Raw genomic sequence first — 21,510 nt, forward strand, 5'->3', positions numbered from 1 at the left:
CATTCCCCCCTCAACAGATGAAGGTCAATCATCCAAGTCAAGTAACAAAAAGATCACATTTTTGAGTGGAGGACTTTCATTATACTGTATGTATCTTTAACATCCAACTAGATTGGTAAAAAAAAAAAAAAGATGTGACCAGAAAATGGCATACATTCTTTTTTGCGTTGAAGCCGTTAAACTTCGAAGGCCCCATGTTGTGTGGCGATAAAGCTTTTCTTTTTGGCTGGGCTTTTACTTTGTGGCACTTAAACCTTTAAAATGTTGCACCACCCTGATGAAAAAGGAAAGCTTGCACTTCATGATTCAGAAAGGTCGGAGACAATCTTTCCCCAGGGCCTCGTTACTGGGGTTAATAAAAGAGAGCCATCAACATCTTATTTGATTCTATCAAATAGTTTATGTGCCTGCTTACTATTAAATGTTATGTGTGTGAATATATACAACCATTTAGAAGACATTATCAGGGAAGAGAACAGCTTGTGGTTGGGCAATTCCAACATAAAAATCAGTTTGCGTAAAACTCATCATCACACTAAAAAGTATAATGCAACTTGCATACTGAGTGGATATAATAACCACCTAAAAGTTTGTATAAAAGTTGCTCTTTTTGAATCAACAAGTTTATATGTCAATCAAGAAGTTAAGAAAAAGAAAACCAGAATGGTGCCAAAGACCTGTAACATCTGCAACCCCCCTTTTTGTAATTAATGATGCATTTATCCTTTTATCTTTTGAGATATTAGGGATGAGATCCTATAAGTGAAGGGATGATTGGCTTCAATCCAAACTTCAAACAACCTTCTTGCTGTCTAATCAGAAATTATATTGTAGATATTGAGTATTTCTCAAAATATGTCCCTGTAAATTGTCATCACTGTGTGATATGTTGAAGTAGGCGACCATTTAAGAAATTAACTGGCCCATGGTTCATTTTTGAGCTGTCATGTCACCACTCATGACTACTGCAGTTCATTGTATATTCAAAGTACACTGTCAAGGCTGGTGCTTATCGGATCAAAGTTCTATCGAAAAAATGACAGCTGATTAATTGTGATGCTTGTATTTTTTTAGATTATTTTTTGGGGCTTTTTTAGGCCTTTATTCAACGGGACAGCTGAAGACATGAAAAGGGAGAGAGAGGGGGAATGACATGCAGCAAAGGGCAGCAGGTCAGAGTCGAACCCGGGCCCACTGCATCGAGGAGTAAACCTCCTCTATATGTGGGGGCACCTGCTCTATCAACTGAGCTATCCGGGAGCCCATGCTGCTTGTATATGAAAGATTTTTTTCACATTCGTCGTTTCACATCGGTTTGTTTTGTAATGATGAGAAGAGAGTGTGATAAAAATATGACTCACATGAAACACATGATTTATGGTCACTTATGATAAATTGAAGGCATTTCCTACCAGCTTCTGGTGTTTCAAAGAAAACACAAATAATGTCCTCACTACTTTTCTCTGATTTCATTATGAAAAAAGAAAGTAAAAACTTCACTGATGGGAGCCACACATTTTGCTTCTTGTATAAAGACTTCCAACATAAGGACATTTGCTGAGGTGAAGTCAGGCTATAGCATGGCAGATTTACAGTACTAAACTTATGGTACACCATACAGTAACTATATAAACTGAATAAATGTGTTTTTCTTCTTGTTGCTTCACTTGGATGCTTGAGCTTCACTGTCCAGATCGATGTGCAGAGTTAGAAGGCTGTTGTCACATTTATCAAGGAGGAAAGTTTCTTTGTGCCTACCTTAAATCGAAGCAGGATATTGTGACATCACAAAGTTTTGGATGCCAATTGGGGTCCGACATGAAAATGTGACATTCTGGGGAAACTAGAAAACTCCAATGCACACACACTGAGAATGTGTCACATTCAGGGATGCAGGCTTGGACCCAAAAGTAGTGGAAGATTTTAGAAGATTTATTAAATAAGACAGCATACAATAACTTATTTCACTAGTAAATTGCTGTTGAACGACAAAAACAACCACCAGATGGGAAAATGACATTTACAATAACTTCAAATGCACCACGAGGCTGTAGTTTACCAGTTTCATTGAACGCACCGTCTGTGTTGTTTTTCCGACGGCAGCTGCAGATTGTTAGTCTAGAAATCTAGACGCACCCTAGTGGCAGCTGGCTTGTCAGGCTAGCAGATTGTTACATCCTCTACAGTAAAACACAGTCAAACTTTACACTGTTTAGCGTTAGCTGTCAGCATTTTAACAGTGTTTAATCCAGCTACTAGCTAGCGGTAGGCTAACGTTAGCTGCTGTCCAGTATAGTGTTAACTAGCGTCACGTGCAGCGGTGTTTGTGTTGCCTGTATCGTCCGTTTCAGAGCTTCAGAGAGAAGAGCAGACATATCAGTGGCACCAGATTTCAGTAGCCAGGGTTGGCAGGAAGAAGTAACAAGTAGCTAAATGTTCCAATCAATAATCCAGGCAGCACATTCTCGTCTCCCTTCATTTTACAGTCGAATGGTGGCTAGAACGGCTCTGGGTCAAACGTCAATATGGAATGGATTAATAAGCGTTATTTTTTTTAACGCGTTATTTTTTCTCAGATTAATTAATCGAAATTAACGCGTTACTTTGACAGCCCTAAAAAAAACACAAGGACCAGAGAGGCGTAGGGGGTAACAAACACAATCATCTGACAACAGACAAAGGAAGCACAGAAACTAAATACGTGAGGTATTGAGGGTAGTAACGAAGGACTGGTGACGTGAGGGCTGATGAACAGGTGAGACACATCAGGGCAGGGCAGGCAATCACAAAGGAAGGAAAACACAAGGCAGGAAGTAAAACAAGACATGGCACAGGAGAAACAGACATTACAAAGTAAAACAGGAAAACGAAGCATGAAAACAAACACAAGGATGGAACTAGGAACACAAAACACAGAAGGAACACGGGTAAAACATAACCATGAACAAATAACAGGGAAACTGTAGGAAGCAGTTTTTTCTAGCTTCCAATCAGTGGTTGCTATTCATTCATTTTCCTACTGTATTAAATAAACTTAACTAAACACTTGAAACTTATTACAAAATATTCTATCATAGTGCCCATCATATCTGCTTATATTTTTGTCAAAGTCATGCTGTCATTGAGTTGCTAGTCAGTTAGTACTTTTGAATGTGTGATACTAATGAAAACATTTGTTTTCTGTATAAACAATATGTCTGACGCACAGTGTTGGGAAGGATACTTTCAAAACGTATTTCGTTACAGAATACAGAATACATGCCCACAAATGTAATTTGTAACGTATTCCGTTAAATTACTCAATCTGAGTAACGTATTCGGAATACTTGGATTACTTCAGGATTACTTCCACATTGAATTGGGTTTTATAAGTGTAGGAATGCGGCTATCACATCCAGCTTACTAAACAGGCCTATAATGGTGTGTTCTTTTTATTCCAACTAGCTGAATGTGTACCTGAACAAGCAGATAGATTATTTTATTGGTAGTCCCGAACTGCATACAAAAATCGAACTGCAGTCTAAGCTACCACAAGCTAATTTTAGCTAACGTTAGTTAGCATGTCAAACGGGGCTATAGTCTTTAAACGGCTCTGGAGCTAGTAAATCAGCACCTAGGAGAATGTAAAGTCGCACGTCAATGTTAAAATAGCAAGGTAACCAGTAAAACTACAGCAGACGATACCCTTGGCTAATTAAAAAAATAACTTACTTTAAGATGCTTCTTCAGGTTGGAAGTGGAGTAATTTGGAGCTGAAAGGAGGTTGGTTGCTGGCAAGCAGAGGCTGCACGGCACAGTTAGCTGTATTTCATTCTCCCTGTTCGTTCTTTAATGTGAAATGCTGTTTGAATTTCCAAGATAGAAACTTATGGCTGCCCTGGCTCTGTCGTGCCAGTTCCGACTCCATTGTGACTGATCACGCAAATAGCTATTTTTTTCTATTTCATATCGGGGCTTCTGGAAAATGTATTAAGTTGCCTTAATTTATTCAGAGTGAATAAACTCGTGAAACAGAGAAGTATTGTCATGTAATCCATTGATTTTAACAATGTCACTGTATTCTAATTACCAACTATTTAAATTGTAACTGTAACGGAATACAGTTACTCATAATTTGTATTCTGAATACGTAACGCCGTTACATGTATTCTGTTACTCCCCAACACTGACTGACGCATATATATGATTTTGCAAACAAGTGCAGTCAAAGGTGCTTTCCCCTTCGACATGATAAAAAACATGTGAGGATCAAAACCTAATCAGCCCCCATTGATCTGCGCTTAATGATCCAGAATAGAAGTCTTTGGAGTTAAAAATGTATAACCCCAGACGAGTCCTTGAGGCTGCTCTTCATGCCGGATACAGTTCCTTTACTGACCATTATAATGAGGCTTTAAGCAGCGTGGCGGCTGTAAATCTGCCTTGCTAAGATTGCACTGCTCCTGTTCTGACTGGACCTCACCTCACTAAATCTCACATGCAGGACCAGAGCATAATTTATTGTCCTCTCCTGAGCACAATCGCCAAAGCAGTGTGAAGTCAGCAAATGATCACACGTCACCAGGATGGTCAACTAATGTTTGTTGATGGGAAGAGAATTAGGCCCAGATGTGTATATCAGCATCTGGACTCAGATGTCTGGGTTGTCTCATTGAGGATGCTGTTTGACAAAAGTTGTGAGGACTGGAGGTGTATGTATTCTGACATATGGCTGGGTTTAAGACAATTAGGCTACATTACATAAAAAAAGTCTGTAGAACATCCTCAGATATAATCTTTCAAAACTTCTCTTGAACATGTTACATGTTTTAATTATGAGTATTGCATGAGCAGTAGGCCTGTTCAGGTACTGAATTCACATCCATATGCAATCATGTATTAGGGTGTGCGGGCTACAAAGGTCAGAGAAATAAATATGGGTCACAGTGCACTGACTGCATAGTATTACTTCCCTAACATGCAGGCATGTCCTCGCCAAATCCAAGTGTAAAAGATATATGTTTAGAAATGAATAAATCCACTTTCCCCTTTTAATTAAACTATCACAATACAGCGTAGGCCTATACCACGTTTAGTGGTACATAGGCTACAGCTATGTAACCTACCATCTAATACAGCTGCTGAGCTGGTGTACAGTAGCCGATCACAGACCGGGTACAGGACCTGCAGGACTTGCTGGGGACAAAGAGAGCAGGACAGGCTGCTGCGCGTCGGCAGAGCGAGAAGACCCTAGAGGAGACTCGGGGATTTTTTTTTATGGGGCATATTGCTGTAAAGTAACCCCACGACGGAGCAACAGATATCCCTTTTCGGTAAATTATCTCCTTTTTTTAAGGCATCAGCACAGTGCTGGTTGAGTGTCCAAACCGTGAGCGCGTAGATTCCAACAGCGGCATGTCCGAGAGGAAGAGCGCTCAACACCGCAGCTTTGAGGCTTCATCACCGACAAGTCCCGCGGATCAGATGGTGCCGAAAAAATGACTCGGGCTCTCTCCATCCTCGCTTACTTTTTCACTTTGATTCACTGTAAGTGTGTCTTCCTTTACGTTCTGTGAATGAACCTACTAATGTAGGATACTGTAACATGTGCTTGTTTCTTGTGTCAGCTACAAAATTTATTTCGGGTGAAAGTGCTTCTGTGCTGAGAAGGGATTGTATTTTTTTAGTGTCCCAAAGTCGAATCGCAGCCTTTCATTTTGAGTGCAGCTAAGTTTTCAGTGCAGTGGCTCAGTCGCATAGTGATAAAAAAAAAAAATGCAGATACCCACAAATGTGTTCCTTTAATTTTGAAACCAGTAAAGTTTTCTTCAGTATTATTATATAGGCCTACAGCAAAACACAAGCATGAATTGCATTAAACGTTGTTTTTTTTTTTTCAAGTTGAGTTGAGCCTTCTTCTGTATTTCAACGCAGTGGAGCAATTTGATGAATCGGTCCTGCTATCAAATGAGGCCTGTATTCACCTAATCAGTACTGATATAAAGGTGCTTCTACAAAATATAGGGTCTACGTGTTGCATTTGTACTTCCTTTTCTTCACTTCTTCAACATTATTATTTTACGTGACCAAAGTAGGTTTACTAAAGGAGACCAAAAGGGATGAAAGTTTATACTATATCTAACAGGATTAGTCTATTTCATGGAGTGCAAAGAGTATATGCTGAGACACTCCCTGTGTAAGTATTTAGTCAGTCAGTTATGACATTGTAGTGATGAATCCTCATGTGACAAACCTTTCTACTTTTTTTCTCCATATAAAAGGGGAAAGGAAAAAAAACAAAAAAGGATATTTGATAATCCCCTATTCTTATTAATACTGATTATCACATCACTAAGATCTGGAACACAGAGGAGTAGAAGAGAACTTTTTTTTATATATTGTTTATAATTTATAACACCTCACTCAACCTTTGCCCCATGTTTTGGTTCATTCACACACTTCATTATCAGAGACGTGCAGTCAGGGTAGGCAAGCTAGGCACTGCCTACCCTGTCAAAATTCAAAACATAAAAATCTTTATTAAATAATTGTATTTAATAAACTTGTATATGTATTTTTACTGTATAGTCTTGTGATTTATATATGCAATATGTATGTTATTCCAATTTTTTGGACGTTAAGATGACAAATGTAGCAGTTACGCATAATCAAATACAAAAGAAATGGTAGAATAAGCACTGCTTTTACTGTCCATTCATTGCGGACGACAAGCGAAAAACCCATGTTGCGCATGCGCACTTCGATCTTGTATTCCTCAACATGTACGGCAAAAAGCACAACTCTGCTGTGCCTTTATACGTAAATATGTTATGCCACTAATCATCTCCGTTACATATCAAATACGGACCAATTAAAATCGAGATATTACTGGACATTTGCGCAGCTAACGTCATTACACCAGCTACATTGTTTGTAAGCGTAATCCCCGCAAAATTCAAAGAGTTGAGAAATTTCTCCAAGCTCGATTTTAATTCTAAAAAGGAGTTAATAGCAAGAGGGAGGTCTACGCCAGCCTTAGATGGACTACTGCAGCAAAAGGGACAAAAAAATTGTCCGATCGTTTCAAACAGACTGGTATGGAAGAAAAGATTGGCTATGTGGCTGTGCTAACAGTCAGCGGCTGTACTGCTATCCCTGCCTGTTGTTTTCAACGAGTCAGACTGTTTGGACTTCAACGGGATACTGTGATTTAAACAACCTGCCCGCAGCTTTAACCAAGCATGAAAAGTCGTCAGCTCACATCCAGTGTCAAATTACGCTGAAAACCTTCGGTAAATCTCGGATCGACCTTGCACTTGACGAGCAAAGGAGGCTGAATATAACCTACCACAATGAAAAGGTAAAGGAAAACCGAGAGGTATTGAAGGATCTGATAAATGCGACCTGCTTCCTTGCAAAGCAAGAGCTTGCTTTTCGTGGCAATGATGAAAGCGCTAGCTCTAGCAATAGGGGCAATTATATTGAGTTGCTGGATGTGCTAGCTGAGAAAGACGAGAGGTTGGCAAGACATTTACGTACATCTACTGTATTTTCTGGAACATCTAACAGAATACAAAATTATCTGATCGACTCAGTGGCAGACGTGCTACTCGCTGACATTAGGAGTGACATAAATGCGGCCCCCTTTGTTGCTGTGGAGGTGGACGAGTCGACTGATGTGACAAATAAAGCCCAAATATCTGTTGTTGTACGTTATGTATGTGGAGGTAAAGTAAAAGAAGCCTTTCTTGGCTTTGATGATGTCAGCAACGACCGGAGAGCAGCCGCTATTTCGCAGTATGTATTAGGCTAAATACAACTGCTGCGATAAACTGGTTGCACAGACCTACGACGGAGCCTCTGTCATGGCCTCAGAGCTAAATGGGGTGCAGGCAAAAGTTAAAGAGAAGTTGCCCGAAGCTATATTCACGCATTGCTTTGCACACAAGTTGAATCTGGTTCTAGCCCAGTCCGTGAAATGCATCCCCGAGTGCAGAACCTTTTTCAAGACAGCTGAGGGACTTTCTGCTTTTTTTTGCAAATCATCCAAACGCACCCATCTCCTGGATGAGACTGTCAAACGTCGCATCCCCAGAGCAGTAGCAACCAGGTGGAGCTCAAATTCAAGGCTGGTCCAAACGATTTTATTTCACCTTCCAGATTTACGTGCCATGTTTAAAGTAATCAGCGACAATCCCGACAACTGGGACGGTGAAACATTGGCAATGGCTGCTGGGTTTGAGTTGTGGCTTTCAAAACGGTCAACCTGTTTCCTACTGATGGCTTTTGAAGGGATCTTCAATGACACCGATGCTCTCTTTAGCATCCTTCAGTCCAAAACCATGGATATCGGATTCTGCTGTAATCGCATCAAAGACACAATGAAAGTGTTGGACAGCAAGCAACAGGATTTTGACTGTTTTCATGCACACTTTGAGGAAAAATGTGATGAGATGGAACTCGTTCAGCACGAGACACGAGATGGGCTGTCAAGCAAAACAGAACGACAATGTCAATGTTCAGATGAAGACCAGGTTTGTGGATAATTTTTCTGATCTGGATTTCATTGGACTGGTAGATTGCAAAAAGTTTGAAGAAATGTTGCGCCAGTTTGATGACAGCAAACTGGAGAAGCTGTCAAAGTATGCAAGGTACTTTGACTTAGTCAGGCAGAAAAGTGATCTTGTGGGGTTGTATGGCTCACAAGAACTAAGGGGCAAATCACCGACACAGCTTCTTGACTTTTTAAAAGAACATGACTTGGAAGCAACAGTTCCTGAAGCAACAAAGTTGCTGCAACTGGTCTTGACAATACCAGCCACTACAGCTTCAGTGGAGCGCACATTTTCCACCCTGAAACGGATCAAAACATACAGTCGGAACCGGACCGGGCACGTCTTTCTGCCCTTGCTATTCTGTCAATTGAGAGCCAGAGACTACGCAAACTGAAGGCCCGTAAAGACGAGTTTTACAACGCTGTGATTGACGTCTTCACGAGGAAAGAGGCTAGACATTAACTACTGGTTTGTGAGTGTGTGAGTGAGTGAGTGAGTGAGTGAGTGAGTGAGTGAGAGAGGATATGTCATCCTGATTGGAAATTTCTTGATATCGACCGTGCGTGTGTGCCGCGCTTGTGCGTAACGTTTACTGTTTTGATATTAGCCTAAACAATAAATTAGGTAATCTGGCTTTCATAAGTCAGGCCTAGCCTCTCACTGACATCACCGCACGTCACTGTTCATTATGCTCTCGGATCTCTAACTGTATTACATTTTTGTAGAACTATGTTTTTCAGTGTGCTTTGCAGAGTGACCTTATCCACAACGGCCGACTCTATCAATGTATTAACACGCCTGACCTCACTTTGAATCAACCTAATGTCAACACAACACTTTTGAGGCGCTTTTCATTTTACACATTAAACCTACACACACACACGCACGCACGCACACACACACACACACACACACACACACACACACACACACACACACACACCAGTAGCAGTTCACAGCAGGTAATCACAAGTTTGGGTGGTGTGCCAGTGGCCTTCACCTTTGGAGAAGGCAGAGCTTGTTTGACTCAGGTCTTCGAGGGCTTTGACAACACGATATCTGTTAAAGACTGCTGTGGAGGGCCGACTGTGCTGGATGGGACCTCAGCCAAGTCACTGACAAAGGCACAGTCACGGCAGCATGTGCTGACCCGTGGGGCTAGACTGCCAGCACGACACGCCCTGCAAAGCTCCAGGAGTCTGTGAGCCGATAATGGCACACACAGTTTGATACAGAGCAAGAAGAGAAGCATTTGCGTTGGAAGTTTAACAATGTTCTTACATCACATGGCTTCACAAAAGGCACAAGTGCTGATTCTCTGAGGTTCTGCAGCCATGAATATCACTCTGCTGAGTATTGACAACAGTAGCGAGTCTTCTTCTACGGGCCCATCAGTAATAGTCTCACCTCATTGGAGTGTTAACCACGAGTAAGTCGACTCAGCAACTCTAGACCATATGGGGGCATTAATAACCAGCTGCATGTAAAGAAAATGGAAGAAGTAGTGCTACTGTATTCATTCTGGTCCAAATGAAAGGCACTGATCATCAGTTCCAATCAGGCTCGTCTTCACCCCTGACATGGGCTTCATTTGTCAGGGATGGAGGGAAGGAGGTGGAGGTTATTCACAGTAACAGTGCCTCTGCAAAATAGCATCAGGAAGGAACTTGTTTTGGTGGAACATGTGCACGTAAGGAGTCGAGCTCTGGAATTAAAATGGCTGTTGCATGTGTGATGAGAATTTTACTCAATCAAAGATAAACACAATTTGAGTGTCCGTTCTAGCTCGGAGGATGTTTCCCGAATCGACCGGAGTTTAGAATGCCAACACAAAGAAAGCGGAAGGTGAGGCATATCTGGCTGAAAATGAGGGACATCTGGCGGAACCTCCGGCGGCACAGGAACTTTCCCGTAAATGAAACGTCATCAATGTAGACTAGGAAAAAGCAGACTTATTAACATGCAGTTAATATATCTGCCCTCTCCCAAATGCAATTACTTATTTGTAAATGATTTTCGGGCCCTCCATTAAATTTCAATATAATTCCACAACACAACCATCCCTGGCTTTCTCAAATGACAGATGCTGTTTCCCTTGAGACTATGCATGCAGTTTATATGAAGCAGTCTCACAGATAGAGGAGGAAGAGATTTTATACGTATTTGATTTGTTCACGTCCTTTTCATAATGTTTTAGTGTTTTAGCGCAGAGGTAGGCAGAGAGGGTATACCTTTCTACATGTAGCTAAGTATTACTATGAATTACATAGACATAGGACCAGTATCATATAATGCCAACACTTAATGCCTAAGCAGGAAGTGTAAAGAGAAAGTAAGGGTGTGGAAGTCAGGGTGGTTGATAGTCGTGTAGCTTCCAACTTTTATATAGTAGACCGTGAGTTCATGTACTGTCATCGACCAACAGTTAATGTTGACTTGTAAAGATTGTAACCACAATCGTTCACTAACCCTAAAGACACAGTGAAATACAGGTTCATCCTCCGTCCTCTATAGCTCTATATGTGTCTTATTTGCCAAGCCATGCCCATTTTAAGTGATCCAAAAAGAATCTGAATTTAAATTCTGCTAGTAATTATACCCCATCCAATATGCCTTCTTTTGAAGTTGTTATAAACACTCTGTGTTTCAGTTTTGAATCCCCAGAACAGCCAGAAAGCAAAGCAGCCATCGTCTGGATTGTTTGGACCATATTTGGAAACCACTGCAGTATACCTAGCTACTTATCATTTCCAGAGAGCTCTGTCCTCAATTTAAAAAAATAGTTCTATGTGACAGCTTAATGTAGTTGCCTTAAACATCCAACTCAGCAGTTAAGTTATGCAAATGTGGAGCCAATCTGTAATTATGATTGTCCTAATGGATTAAATGAATTGAAAAGTAACTTAGACCTTAAATTGTTCGAGCATTTAGTCCCTCTCTCGATGGAAGGAAGGTCTAATGTTCTGAAGCCTTTGTCTTGATATTGATATTTTGGATGTGTATGCACTACCTGTGGATAAAAATAATCATTGAACAAAATTGTTTCACCAGGTAGCAGCTGTGCTGACTCAGAGGAACGTCTCATGAACTGGTTGCTGAGAAAGGATCGCTACAATCTGCTCATCCGCCCAGCTGTCAACAGGACCGAGAGAGTCCCAGTGAAGCTACAAGTGTCTCTGGCTCAGCTCATCAGTGTGGTAAGACACCAAATACTTCTGCCCACCATGTATGTGCATTTATTGTATTTATATGTGTGTGTGTATCTGTGCGTTTGTGTGTGAGGGAGAGAATATGTGCTGGGGAGACAAAGAGGGAGACAGAAAAGGAATGACAGAGTGAAAGAAAGAGGATTCCACGAAGCTTTGAGAAACCAGTTAGTAAAATACCATCCTGTGCAGAGAGGCCATAGCTTTAAAGGGATGGATGGAGCAGAGGATAGCTCTGCTCAGCTGTGATCTCTGCCTCTGTCATGTCCAGATTGAAAATTCAGCACATTGGATTAAAAGGGGCCATAAAGCTGTTTTAGCCACAGTGATAGAGGCTCTCCTCTGATTTACAGTGGAGGCTCCTCCCAGCTGCACACCAAGGCAGCAAGGCTCATTCACAGCCTCACTTTATGAGTTTGTATTGTACCCCTGGGAGTATTTGGCATTTGGTATCACTTTACTGGATGTGTATGTCATGGGAGTGTGATTACAAAGCTCTCAGCAAATATGTCAACATGCAATCAGGGAAGAGCGGAGGATATAAATGCATTTATTTTTTATTTTTTACCACAATTCAAAGTAGATGCCAGAGTAAAAATGACAGCAAGCAGGAAGGTTAATCTAATCCAGCAAATTAGTGTTACAAAGACTCTGTCCTTATATCTTGATAACTTTTGCTTTGCAATGAAAGTTGCCTATTGTAACTGTGGCTTACTGGTTATTGTAGATACCAAAGATCTGCATTACATCTTTTTAATCATATGTGGCTTTATATTTTCCTTCATCACACAAAAATGTGGATAAACATATATATTAGTTTTTTTTAGTTTATATTAGATTTTTTTCAAATCAGCTTTCCACAATTTTTCCACTGCCCCTGTGAACTATAGTAGTACAGAACCTCTGGTTGGGAGTCACAAGCCATAGCTTAAGTGTCAGCTAACAAGCTGTTATATTTCAATGTTCAATTACAATCGTATTTGTGCATAACAACTGTTCTCAAAGTAATTCCCACCCTACTTGTACATTTCCAGAATGAAAGAGAACAGATCATGACAACAAATGTCTGGCTCACTCAGGTAAGTGTGATGAAGCTCAGAGGCATCTACTCTCAGTCAGCCTATGTCTTGTTAAATGTCCTTCCCCCTGAACTTGAATTAAACCATATCCATTCTTCCTCTCTCAATGTGGAACCAACTGCTTCTGTAATTGTGCTCCAAACATACTTCACTGATAATGAAGCATGTAATTAGAAATGAGCTGATCTTAAGAAAGTGTGTGGAAGTCGGATTTGACGTCCAGGTCTCCTCTGTCTCTCCAGCACTGGGTGGATTACAGGTTATCATGGGACCCCGCAAAATACGAAGGTATCGACAAGCTGCGCATTCCTTCCAGACACATCTGGCTCCCAGATATTGTCTTGTACAACAAGTAAGCATAACAGGACTGTTATAATGTTATGAGAGATTTTACATACATATGTGCAATGTTTGTATTAAAAATTAAAACAGAAGATTACTATATGGAATAATCTGTTTATGCTTTCTCTATAAGATTAAATCTATGTTTTTGGATGGGAATGTGAGATAGACATTTGAGAATTAAGATGGTTACTGTTCTGTTCACCATTAATATCTTTCCCAACTGATTCTCTGAAGCCTAGCATTCAAGGTTTTGATCTTTTCTCTGTGGATTTTGGTTTCAATATTGACATGACTGTCTTTGGCTGTAGGAAAACAAAACAATACAAATTTTCAGCATGAGTAGGTTTCCTGTTATCTTCACTTCATTGTGATTGCAAGGTTGATAACACAAGCCTCAGAAATTGATTCACAGGCTCCCTAAAGTTTTCTTTATCTTTCTTCCTCTTCTGATAGTGCTGATGGTACATATGAGGTAACAGTCTTCACCAATGCCATTGTCCTTTTCAATGGCAGCATCAACTGGCTTCCTCCGGCCATCTACAAAAGCGCCTGCAAGATTGAGGTCAAGCATTTTCCCTTTGACCAGCAGAACTGCACCCTCAAGTTCCGCTCTTGGACGTATGACCACACGGAGATTGACCTGATCTTGAAGTCTGAGGTGGCTAGTATGGATGATTTTACTCCTAGTGGGGAGTGGGATATCCTGGCGCTGCCAGGCAGACGGACTGTCAACCCTCTGGATCCCACCTATGTGGACCTTACGTATGACTTCATCATCAAGAGGAAGCCCCTTTTCTACACCATAAACCTCATCATTCCCTGTGTTTTGATCACCTCTCTGGCCATTCTGGTCTTCTACTTACCCTCAGACTGCGGGGAGAAGATGACCCTCTGCATCTCCGTCCTCTTGGCTCTCACTGTGTTCTTGCTTTTGATCTCAAAGATTGTCCCTCCCACCTCACTGGATGTGCCTCTGATTGGCAAGTACCTGATGTTCACCATGGTGCTCGTGACCTTCTCCATCATCACCAGTGTGTGCGTGCTCAACGTGCACCACCGCTCTCCCAGCACCCACACCATGCCTTCCTGGGTCAAGCTAATATTTCTTGTCAAACTGCCTGCCTTACTCTTCATGAGACGCCCTCAGAATAACTCTGCACGCCAGAGACTTCGCCAACAGCGGTGTCTACGGGCAAGGAGATCCATTTTGGGCTTGGGTTATCCGGTCGCATCCAAAACAGGTATCACCATGTCAACTTCTGCCCTGCTGTCTTCCGACTCTGCCTTCTCTACCCCAGGATACAAAAATGTAGCTCATCCGCCGGGCTACAGCCACACCAACAGGAAAGGGAACTTGCGCTCCACTGATTACCTTCCCAGTGGTTTCACTTCTATCCAGGACTTCCAGCCGAGAAGCAACTCAGATTGGGCTGCTGATGTCCAGGAGGCGGTGAACGGGGTGCGCTTTGTGGCTGAGCACATGATGGGAGATGATGATGATCAGAGTGTATGTATACACATTTAAACCAAATGTTTCTTTGAATCTATACAGTGTTTTTGCTTTGCTATTCTTCTCATCTAATATTGAGTATAATGTACTGTATATTGAATGAGCACTGTCAATGCATACACATATAGGGCCCTATCTTGCACCCAGCGCAATTGCCTTTGTACACCCACGCATGTATCATTCCTATTTTGCACCCAACGCACGGCGGACTTTTCCCTCCACAGACGCACGTCGGTAAAATAGGGAATGTATTTGCGCTCCCGGGGGCGGTTCAGTGAAAAGAGGAGGCGTGTTCCGGCGCAAACGTTACTTGGTGCTATTTTGCAGTTTCAGAAAACAATTCCGCCACTGACCAGAAAAACCTGGATGACGCTCTGATTGGTTATTTTCACGTTATGCCCAAACCACACCTAGCTACTTCAGACCAACCCATTTTAGATTTGCGTCGGGCGCAAGACTCATTTATCCCGCTGGTATAATAGCAACAGCGCCCGAGATCCACCCACAAAGCTACTTGCGTTTTGCGTTTCATACTTGCGTTTCAGATCGTTAAAATAGGGCCCATATTCTTACTCATTCACCTAAGTAAACTACTCAGTCCCTGTCAACCCCAGAGGTGCTTTTCTGTATCTGCCTAAATAGACGAGAGGTGAAATCTGGGTGGAGTTAGAAAGAAGTGAGGTCATCATACTTCTGTAAGCTGATCCTCATCTCTGAGGCTAGAAGCTCGAGGATACGATTAGTTGCTACTAGTACACACCTGAATCTCCATCCAAACTGTCAACACTCAAGTTGCAGTGTGGATATTGTAGCTACTGGGTTTTAACCTAGGAAAAAGAATGCATTGATTAAAAAAAACTAAAATATCCATAATGAGTCCAACTATGCTATAGGAGGGCAATGCTAAATTAGTACTCTTTTAAGTATGGAGCTGAAGCCGGAAAGCTGTTATCCTAACTTAGCATAAAGCACCAAAGCAGAAAGAAATAGCTAGTTCTCTCCAAGGTTTGAAAATCTGCCTTCAATCACCTCTGAAGCTTATAACTGTAATTGACACATATCTTATTTTCGTGTACAAATCTTAATGTAAAATTGACAATGGTTTTATGGGAGATTACATGCTGCTGTCACTATATTCAGCCAAGCTGAGATGCTGCAAAAAGTAATGGGGGGCCAGGATGTTCATAAAGGAATACTATAGTTACTGCACATATCTTCTTCTAAAACCACACATTGGTGATTTTTACATTTCTGTTGTGTATGGATTAAATGAAAAGGTTGGTAATTTGTGATTGTAATTAGGTATTTGCTCTTTTCCATCCCAATAAATTGCATCAAAGGTGTTTTTATTGGCATGATAACATTTAGTGCATTCTGACCCCTGAGGTGCAGAAAGGAATACCACTAACCTTAAGTAGTTGCTGTGACCTTGCAAATTAAAGGCAGACTTTTGGTAATCAATCTCTTTCTCTGATAAATCAATAAAATAAGGAGGGAACCAGGAATGAGAAATGACTTGTTTCAAAAATGACCAAGGTCGTGATTGAAAATGGTGTAAAAGGGTCAACAAGCTATTTCAGTGAATAGGTCTCAGCAATATGGAAAAGTCCTTACAGGAATATAACTTAACTATGCCAGCAGTCAGCATCCTTAGAATAGGCTTATCTATACTAAGCAATATTATTGGTATGAACAGATTTAACACATTTGAAAAAGTATATTGCAGAATACTTTATGTTCCAATTCAATCCTATTAAATCGCTAGCAAACACAATAGACTACAAGACATATTAACACAAGGCTGCCCAATTTGGGGCCTGCAGGCCAAGTTTGGCCTGTGCTCTCTTTGTTTTGGCCCGCCATGGCATTTGACATGCTCATGCATATTCTCCTCTTAATTTGAAAGTGCAGTAAAATCCTAACCGTAATGACTACGAAGCGTACATTTTGTGCAGCTAAAAAGTGCTTCATCTGAGTTGTACGGCAATGCAAAGCACAGTGCCGGTAAACCTTCCTATTAAATTACATACATACGTTTTATCTACGAAGAATTAAACGAATTATGGTATTCTTTAACATCAACATTTATTTTTGGCCTGTGGCCTTTCATCCAAATATATTTGGCCCTTCACCTGAAAGAATTTGAGCACCCCTGTATTAACATGATGTCTGTAAATTGTGTCAGCAGGGTTTTATAGTTTGTTTGGATGTTTTAGAACCTAGATGTAAAGTGAATCACTCTCACACTTATTCACTCATTCATTCACTCAGTTACATTCTCTGCCCCCCAGTGGCTGCACAGAGGCATGTCAGCGTCTACCACATGCTAAAGCTCTCAACACTCTGCAATACTGCTGGTTTGTAAAATTAGTTGTGACAATAACATGCACACTAATTTAAACTGACTAATTTTGATTTGATATCTGTATATTTGCAGGTGATAGAGGACTGGAAGTATGTGGCTATGGTGGTGGATCGTATGTTCCTGTGGATCTTTATAATAGTGTGTGTCGTAGGCACCCTGGGCTTATTTCTACAGCCTGTCTTCCAGAGTCAGATTGTTCCCAACCAGCAACCCAGCTCAGAGACTCCTCGCATATGATGAGCAACGAAGAAGACAGGGCAAGTTGTTGTTCCTTTCAGCAATCAAGCTGTTAGGAGGCCTGTAGTTAGTGCAAAGTCTTTTTGGTTTTTGCTTAAAGTCTGTAGTACCATATTGGTGGGATTAAAAAGCAATGACAGCAACGTCATCTGTGCCAAACACCACCAATAAGGCACCTGAGAGTTAAAGCAGACAATGAAGTACTTGCAACTACTCACTGTGTACATCAATGGAACAGACAGCATATTTGTGCAAAATAGAACATGACTCAAATGTCTCCTAATAATTAAAACTACATGGTCCACAGCAATAAAACCCTCTACAGCACCCAATGTTTTAAGGAAATGGTACATCTGCAAAGGCCCTATTGTGACATCAGTGGTCATTTCCTTTCATGTTTACAAAGGACAGCTGCAGAACTGGACTGAATGTAGCTTTCACTGCACTGAAGTATACCGAACTGTTGAAGAAGAAGAAATATACCCAATAATGTCTGAGATTTGAGGAACATCTGTCTGCTGTCAGATGTTGTTTGACTCTTAATTTGTGTTTAAGTTATATTACCATGTCATTGAAATGTGATATGTGATTAAAGTATGAATAATGTCCTCTTTCGGTCTGATTAAATGTTTAAAATCTCCAATAAAGTCTTAAAATTGTCAGGGTCTTGCCAAAGTGCTTAATTAATCTGTGTTGCCGGTGATACAGTTTGTCCTCAGAGCCAATACGTTTTCTGAAAATGTGCCAATTAGAACATTTCATCACATAGATAAGACAGCTGTTGACTTGAAATGTGAGAGGGTGTGACCAGGCAAAAAAATTTGTTGATACAACAAAACCGTCGGAGAGGGAGCTGATCTGTAATACAATGTCTTGAGGTACAGCCATAGCCATAACTCTGACACACATCCTGCAGCTAAACAAAGATCTGCACAATGGCTTTGACTGAACCTTCACTCCCCCACACGCAACGTTTACTGCTCAATAAACAGTGCTGAGTTGGCTCGTTAGAGATTCTGCAGACTGTTGTTTCTTTGGTGAGACCTTCATTGAAATCAAGAGACAGCAATCGGTGTCTGTTTACACTGTACAAGATCATTCATGGCTTTCTCGTTCACCTGTTAGATTCCTGTCATTAGTGAAGAGAGACAATGCAGTGCAGCAAATCCATCAACAATCCATCATCTGTTTCAGTTCAAACTAAGCGGGAGGAGTTGTCATTTAAAACTCGATATAAGGTCCCATAAATCACAAGCCTTATGTCAGTTGCCTTCTGTCATTAGTCTCCAATAAGATATGCATGGAAGCATTGTCCTTGAGAATTGTCCTGCCCAATAAACAAGGATTAAAGAGTTTTCAACACATTTCTATCCACAATATAGTCCTTGGGACATGGGAGGGTTCAGTAAAAATAACAGGTTCCACAAGTCTTTTTTTAAATCTACAGGATAACCTTTGCAGCATGAGAAGTCTTGTTAAATGACCTGAGACTCAGCTGAAGTCTTATGTAGGTGTACAAATAAGCTACGTTTCATTCTGTGCTGTCTGGAAGAATAAAGGTTAAATTGACATTTATTTCTACTTCTATGTGATGCAATCTTATATTAATCCTCCATGGGGGCAATTCTCTTTTCACTTGCCCCACTTAAAGAAGTAGAGAGTGCAGGGTCAGACACCAAACAGCATCTCTGGTGCAGGTAGGGATGTATGTATCGTAGGGCACTTCAGCAAAGTGGAAAAAGCATTTGGATGTCCCCTTCATCCAGGGGAAGGACAGAACTGTCAAACCACTGGACCACCCTGCTGAATAAAGGAAAGAAAATATTTTCTCTGAACTGACAGTAAAGAAAGACAGAAGGAAAGCTGGAGTCAAAGACAGAGCTATATATCCCAATTAGAAGTGGGCTTAACAGCATATATTGACATATTTTTGAAACACAGGATGTTATGCGGGGAAAAACAAAAAATCAAAGAATCAATCAATCAAGACTAATTCTGTAATGCTCATAAACTGCCTCTGAGTGCACCCAAACCCCAACCCATGGTAGCACACATGCAGCGGCTATTGATATTGGTTGTTGACTTGAAGGCTATTTGGTGATTTAATGAATGAATGAATTATTTTTATTATTGTGTCATGTATAAAAAAAATATATGCCCAGCCCAAACAGGCTTACAAGACACCATTATTTACCCCAAAGGACCGGATACCAGAATAGCTGCATAAATTAATTAAACAAATAAACCTTCCTGTCGTTAACATGAACGTCTACACTGTGAGCCACACCAAGAAATGTTCATTCTGCCAAAATGTCTTCATGCAAGAGATCCAAAAGTTCAAATATAAAATTTGGCTTCAAAACCTTTATTATAACATTGTGTATGTATCACTAAATAAAAAAATAAAGTAAAAAAAACATCTTTAAGTATTATTTGTTAAGAGTTTACCACTGAAAAACTCAGCTGATCTGCTCCATCAAGACTGTGTGTGGTTTAATCAGATTTGATTGACAGTAAGAGCCCACAAGCTGATTCAAATGCTGCTTAATCCTGATTGGTACACTGGAGTACGTGACATCACCTTTTTCCAACTGAGCCCCACCCACTTCAGACCAGTGAAATAAGCACAGAGAAAGAAAGAAATAGGCTACAGAAATCTCTCAACCTGTTTTGCGGAAAACAATATTTTCACTCAAAATAGTCATCATAGTCATCGCTCATAGTTAGAGGGTGATTGAGAAAACCGAAAATGCTTTTTTAGGGTCTTTAAAAGGACAGATTTTTTTCTGTCCCAGAAACCTCCCAATTAGAAATATATTGAAAATTGGTATTTATTTTTATTTTTTTTGTATCGTAACCTAATTTCAGTAGGTTGGCGTTTTTACCAATTCCAAGACATGTTATAACAAAGCAGACACATCCTGTCTTGGGAAACTAAAGGAACTAAATAAAATCAATGAAAGGGTTGATTTGTAGCCAATACAAGCTTGTTGTGCCCTTTAAGGGGAAAATTTGCACCACTGACCAGTTTTTTCCTTGTTTTATCAGATTAGGTTGCTATAGGTTGCACATTTTTTTGCAGTGCAGTGTGCCTCCTATCAGTGACCGTGTTCCTCAGTGTGGCTCTGCCTCCCTCTCTCTGCTCTCTGCTTCTCTCCAGAGCTGCGGATCTGTTTCACTCTTCCCACTTACTCCTCCTGTCTGCTCCGCAGCGCTGCTGCTGCTGACCCTGGATATCATTTCAATTTGTCATTTGAAACAAGATGAAAGGCAATTTTTGTGTCGTTCTGCCCACATGTTCCTTCCTTCTGTTTCTTCTGCCAGGTGAGTAGCCTAATAAGCTACTACTTTAACACATTAACGTCTTGTTACTTAGCCTACTTGTTGCTTTACTTAGCCTAAATGTGTTGAATGATATTGCCAAAATTAATGATTTTTTGGATTCATTATTCAAATCCTATATTTTATATAATGCAGACATTCAGGGAAGTCAAGGTAATAAATTGTGACTTTACTTGCTATTGTTGTTTTTAATTTAAAGGGATGCATTTATAGATGACAATTATTATTCTATTATTCTACACTGAAGAAAACCTCAAAAATAAATCAGACCAACAAAGCATGATTGAAGGTAGACTGGGATTTGAAACAAGTGGTTAATACAGTTTACAGGTTAAATCAGGGCCGTAAATATAGACAGTGCAGGCAGTGACCATGGGGCCTGTGGGGGGCATAGACAGAGCGGCCCCCCCATCAATGTCTTGGGCAAAGAGCGAAACTGACTTGCGAGTGATTTAGATTTTCATCTTGGAATTACGTGTTCAAAAAACTTACATTAAATGAAAAATGGTGCAGTTTGCTATACACGCCCTCGAAAAGGCAAACACAGCTCACAGCTGGTTTTTGTTTTTTATTTTTAACAGTCAAGAGCAATCTATAAAAAATGATATGCTTATTCTACATAAACTACAAAAATGATTCAATTAAATGCAAGGGTGCAAAATCACCAGGGTTAAAAGAAAGGTGACAAAGATGCCCCCATATCTATTAATAGTCGATTTTAGCACGAGGATATAGAGGAAAAATTCACCCGAGAATTAATGTCATTGCTGCTACAAATGTAAGGGCAAAATCAGTACAGAGCACTTAAAAAAGAAAGAAGAAATCATCAGATCGACACAAATCACAATTTTATCCACTTGAAATGAATATTTTTTAATTTCTTTGGTATTTT

At 40.5% G+C, this 21,510-nt stretch overlaps 1 protein-coding gene across 1 annotated transcript; it reads left to right on the plus strand.

Annotated features, from left to right (window-relative positions):
• Positions 1-5,199: 5,199 nt before the first annotated feature.
• On the plus strand, positions 5,200-17,907 carry chrnb4 (cholinergic receptor, nicotinic, beta 4 (neuronal)). The gene is made up of 6 exons (XM_028575153.1): positions 5,200-5,526; positions 11,586-11,731; positions 12,775-12,819; positions 13,062-13,171; positions 13,618-14,671; positions 17,112-17,907. The coding sequence occupies exons 1-6, from the start codon at positions 5,478-5,480 to the stop codon at positions 17,274-17,276; spliced, it is 1,569 nt and encodes a 522-aa protein (XP_028430954.1). The 5' UTR covers positions 5,200-5,477; the 3' UTR covers positions 17,277-17,907.
• The last annotated feature ends 3,603 nt before the right edge of the window (positions 17,908-21,510 follow it).

Source organism: Perca flavescens, chromosome 1, assembly GCF_004354835.1.
Source record: "Perca flavescens isolate YP-PL-M2 chromosome 1, PFLA_1.0, whole genome shotgun sequence".
NCBI lineage: Eukaryota > Metazoa > Chordata > Actinopteri > Perciformes > Percidae > Perca > Perca flavescens.

What these genes read in the sequence shown, in the direction of transcription:
- chrnb4 (XM_028575153.1), top strand. Translation starts at nt 5,478, where the DNA reads ATGACTCGGGCTCTCTCCATCCTCGCTTACTTTTTCACTTTGATTCAC. An exon ending in CAAATGTCTGGCTCACTCAG is followed by an intron (nt 12,820 to 13,061) that starts GTAAGTGTGATG and finishes CTGTCTCTCCAG; the next exon opens with CACTGGGTGGATTACAGGTT. An exon ending in GAGATGATGATGATCAGAGT is followed by an intron (nt 14,672 to 17,111) that starts GTATGTATACAC and finishes GTATATTTGCAG; the next exon opens with GTGATAGAGGACTGGAAGTA.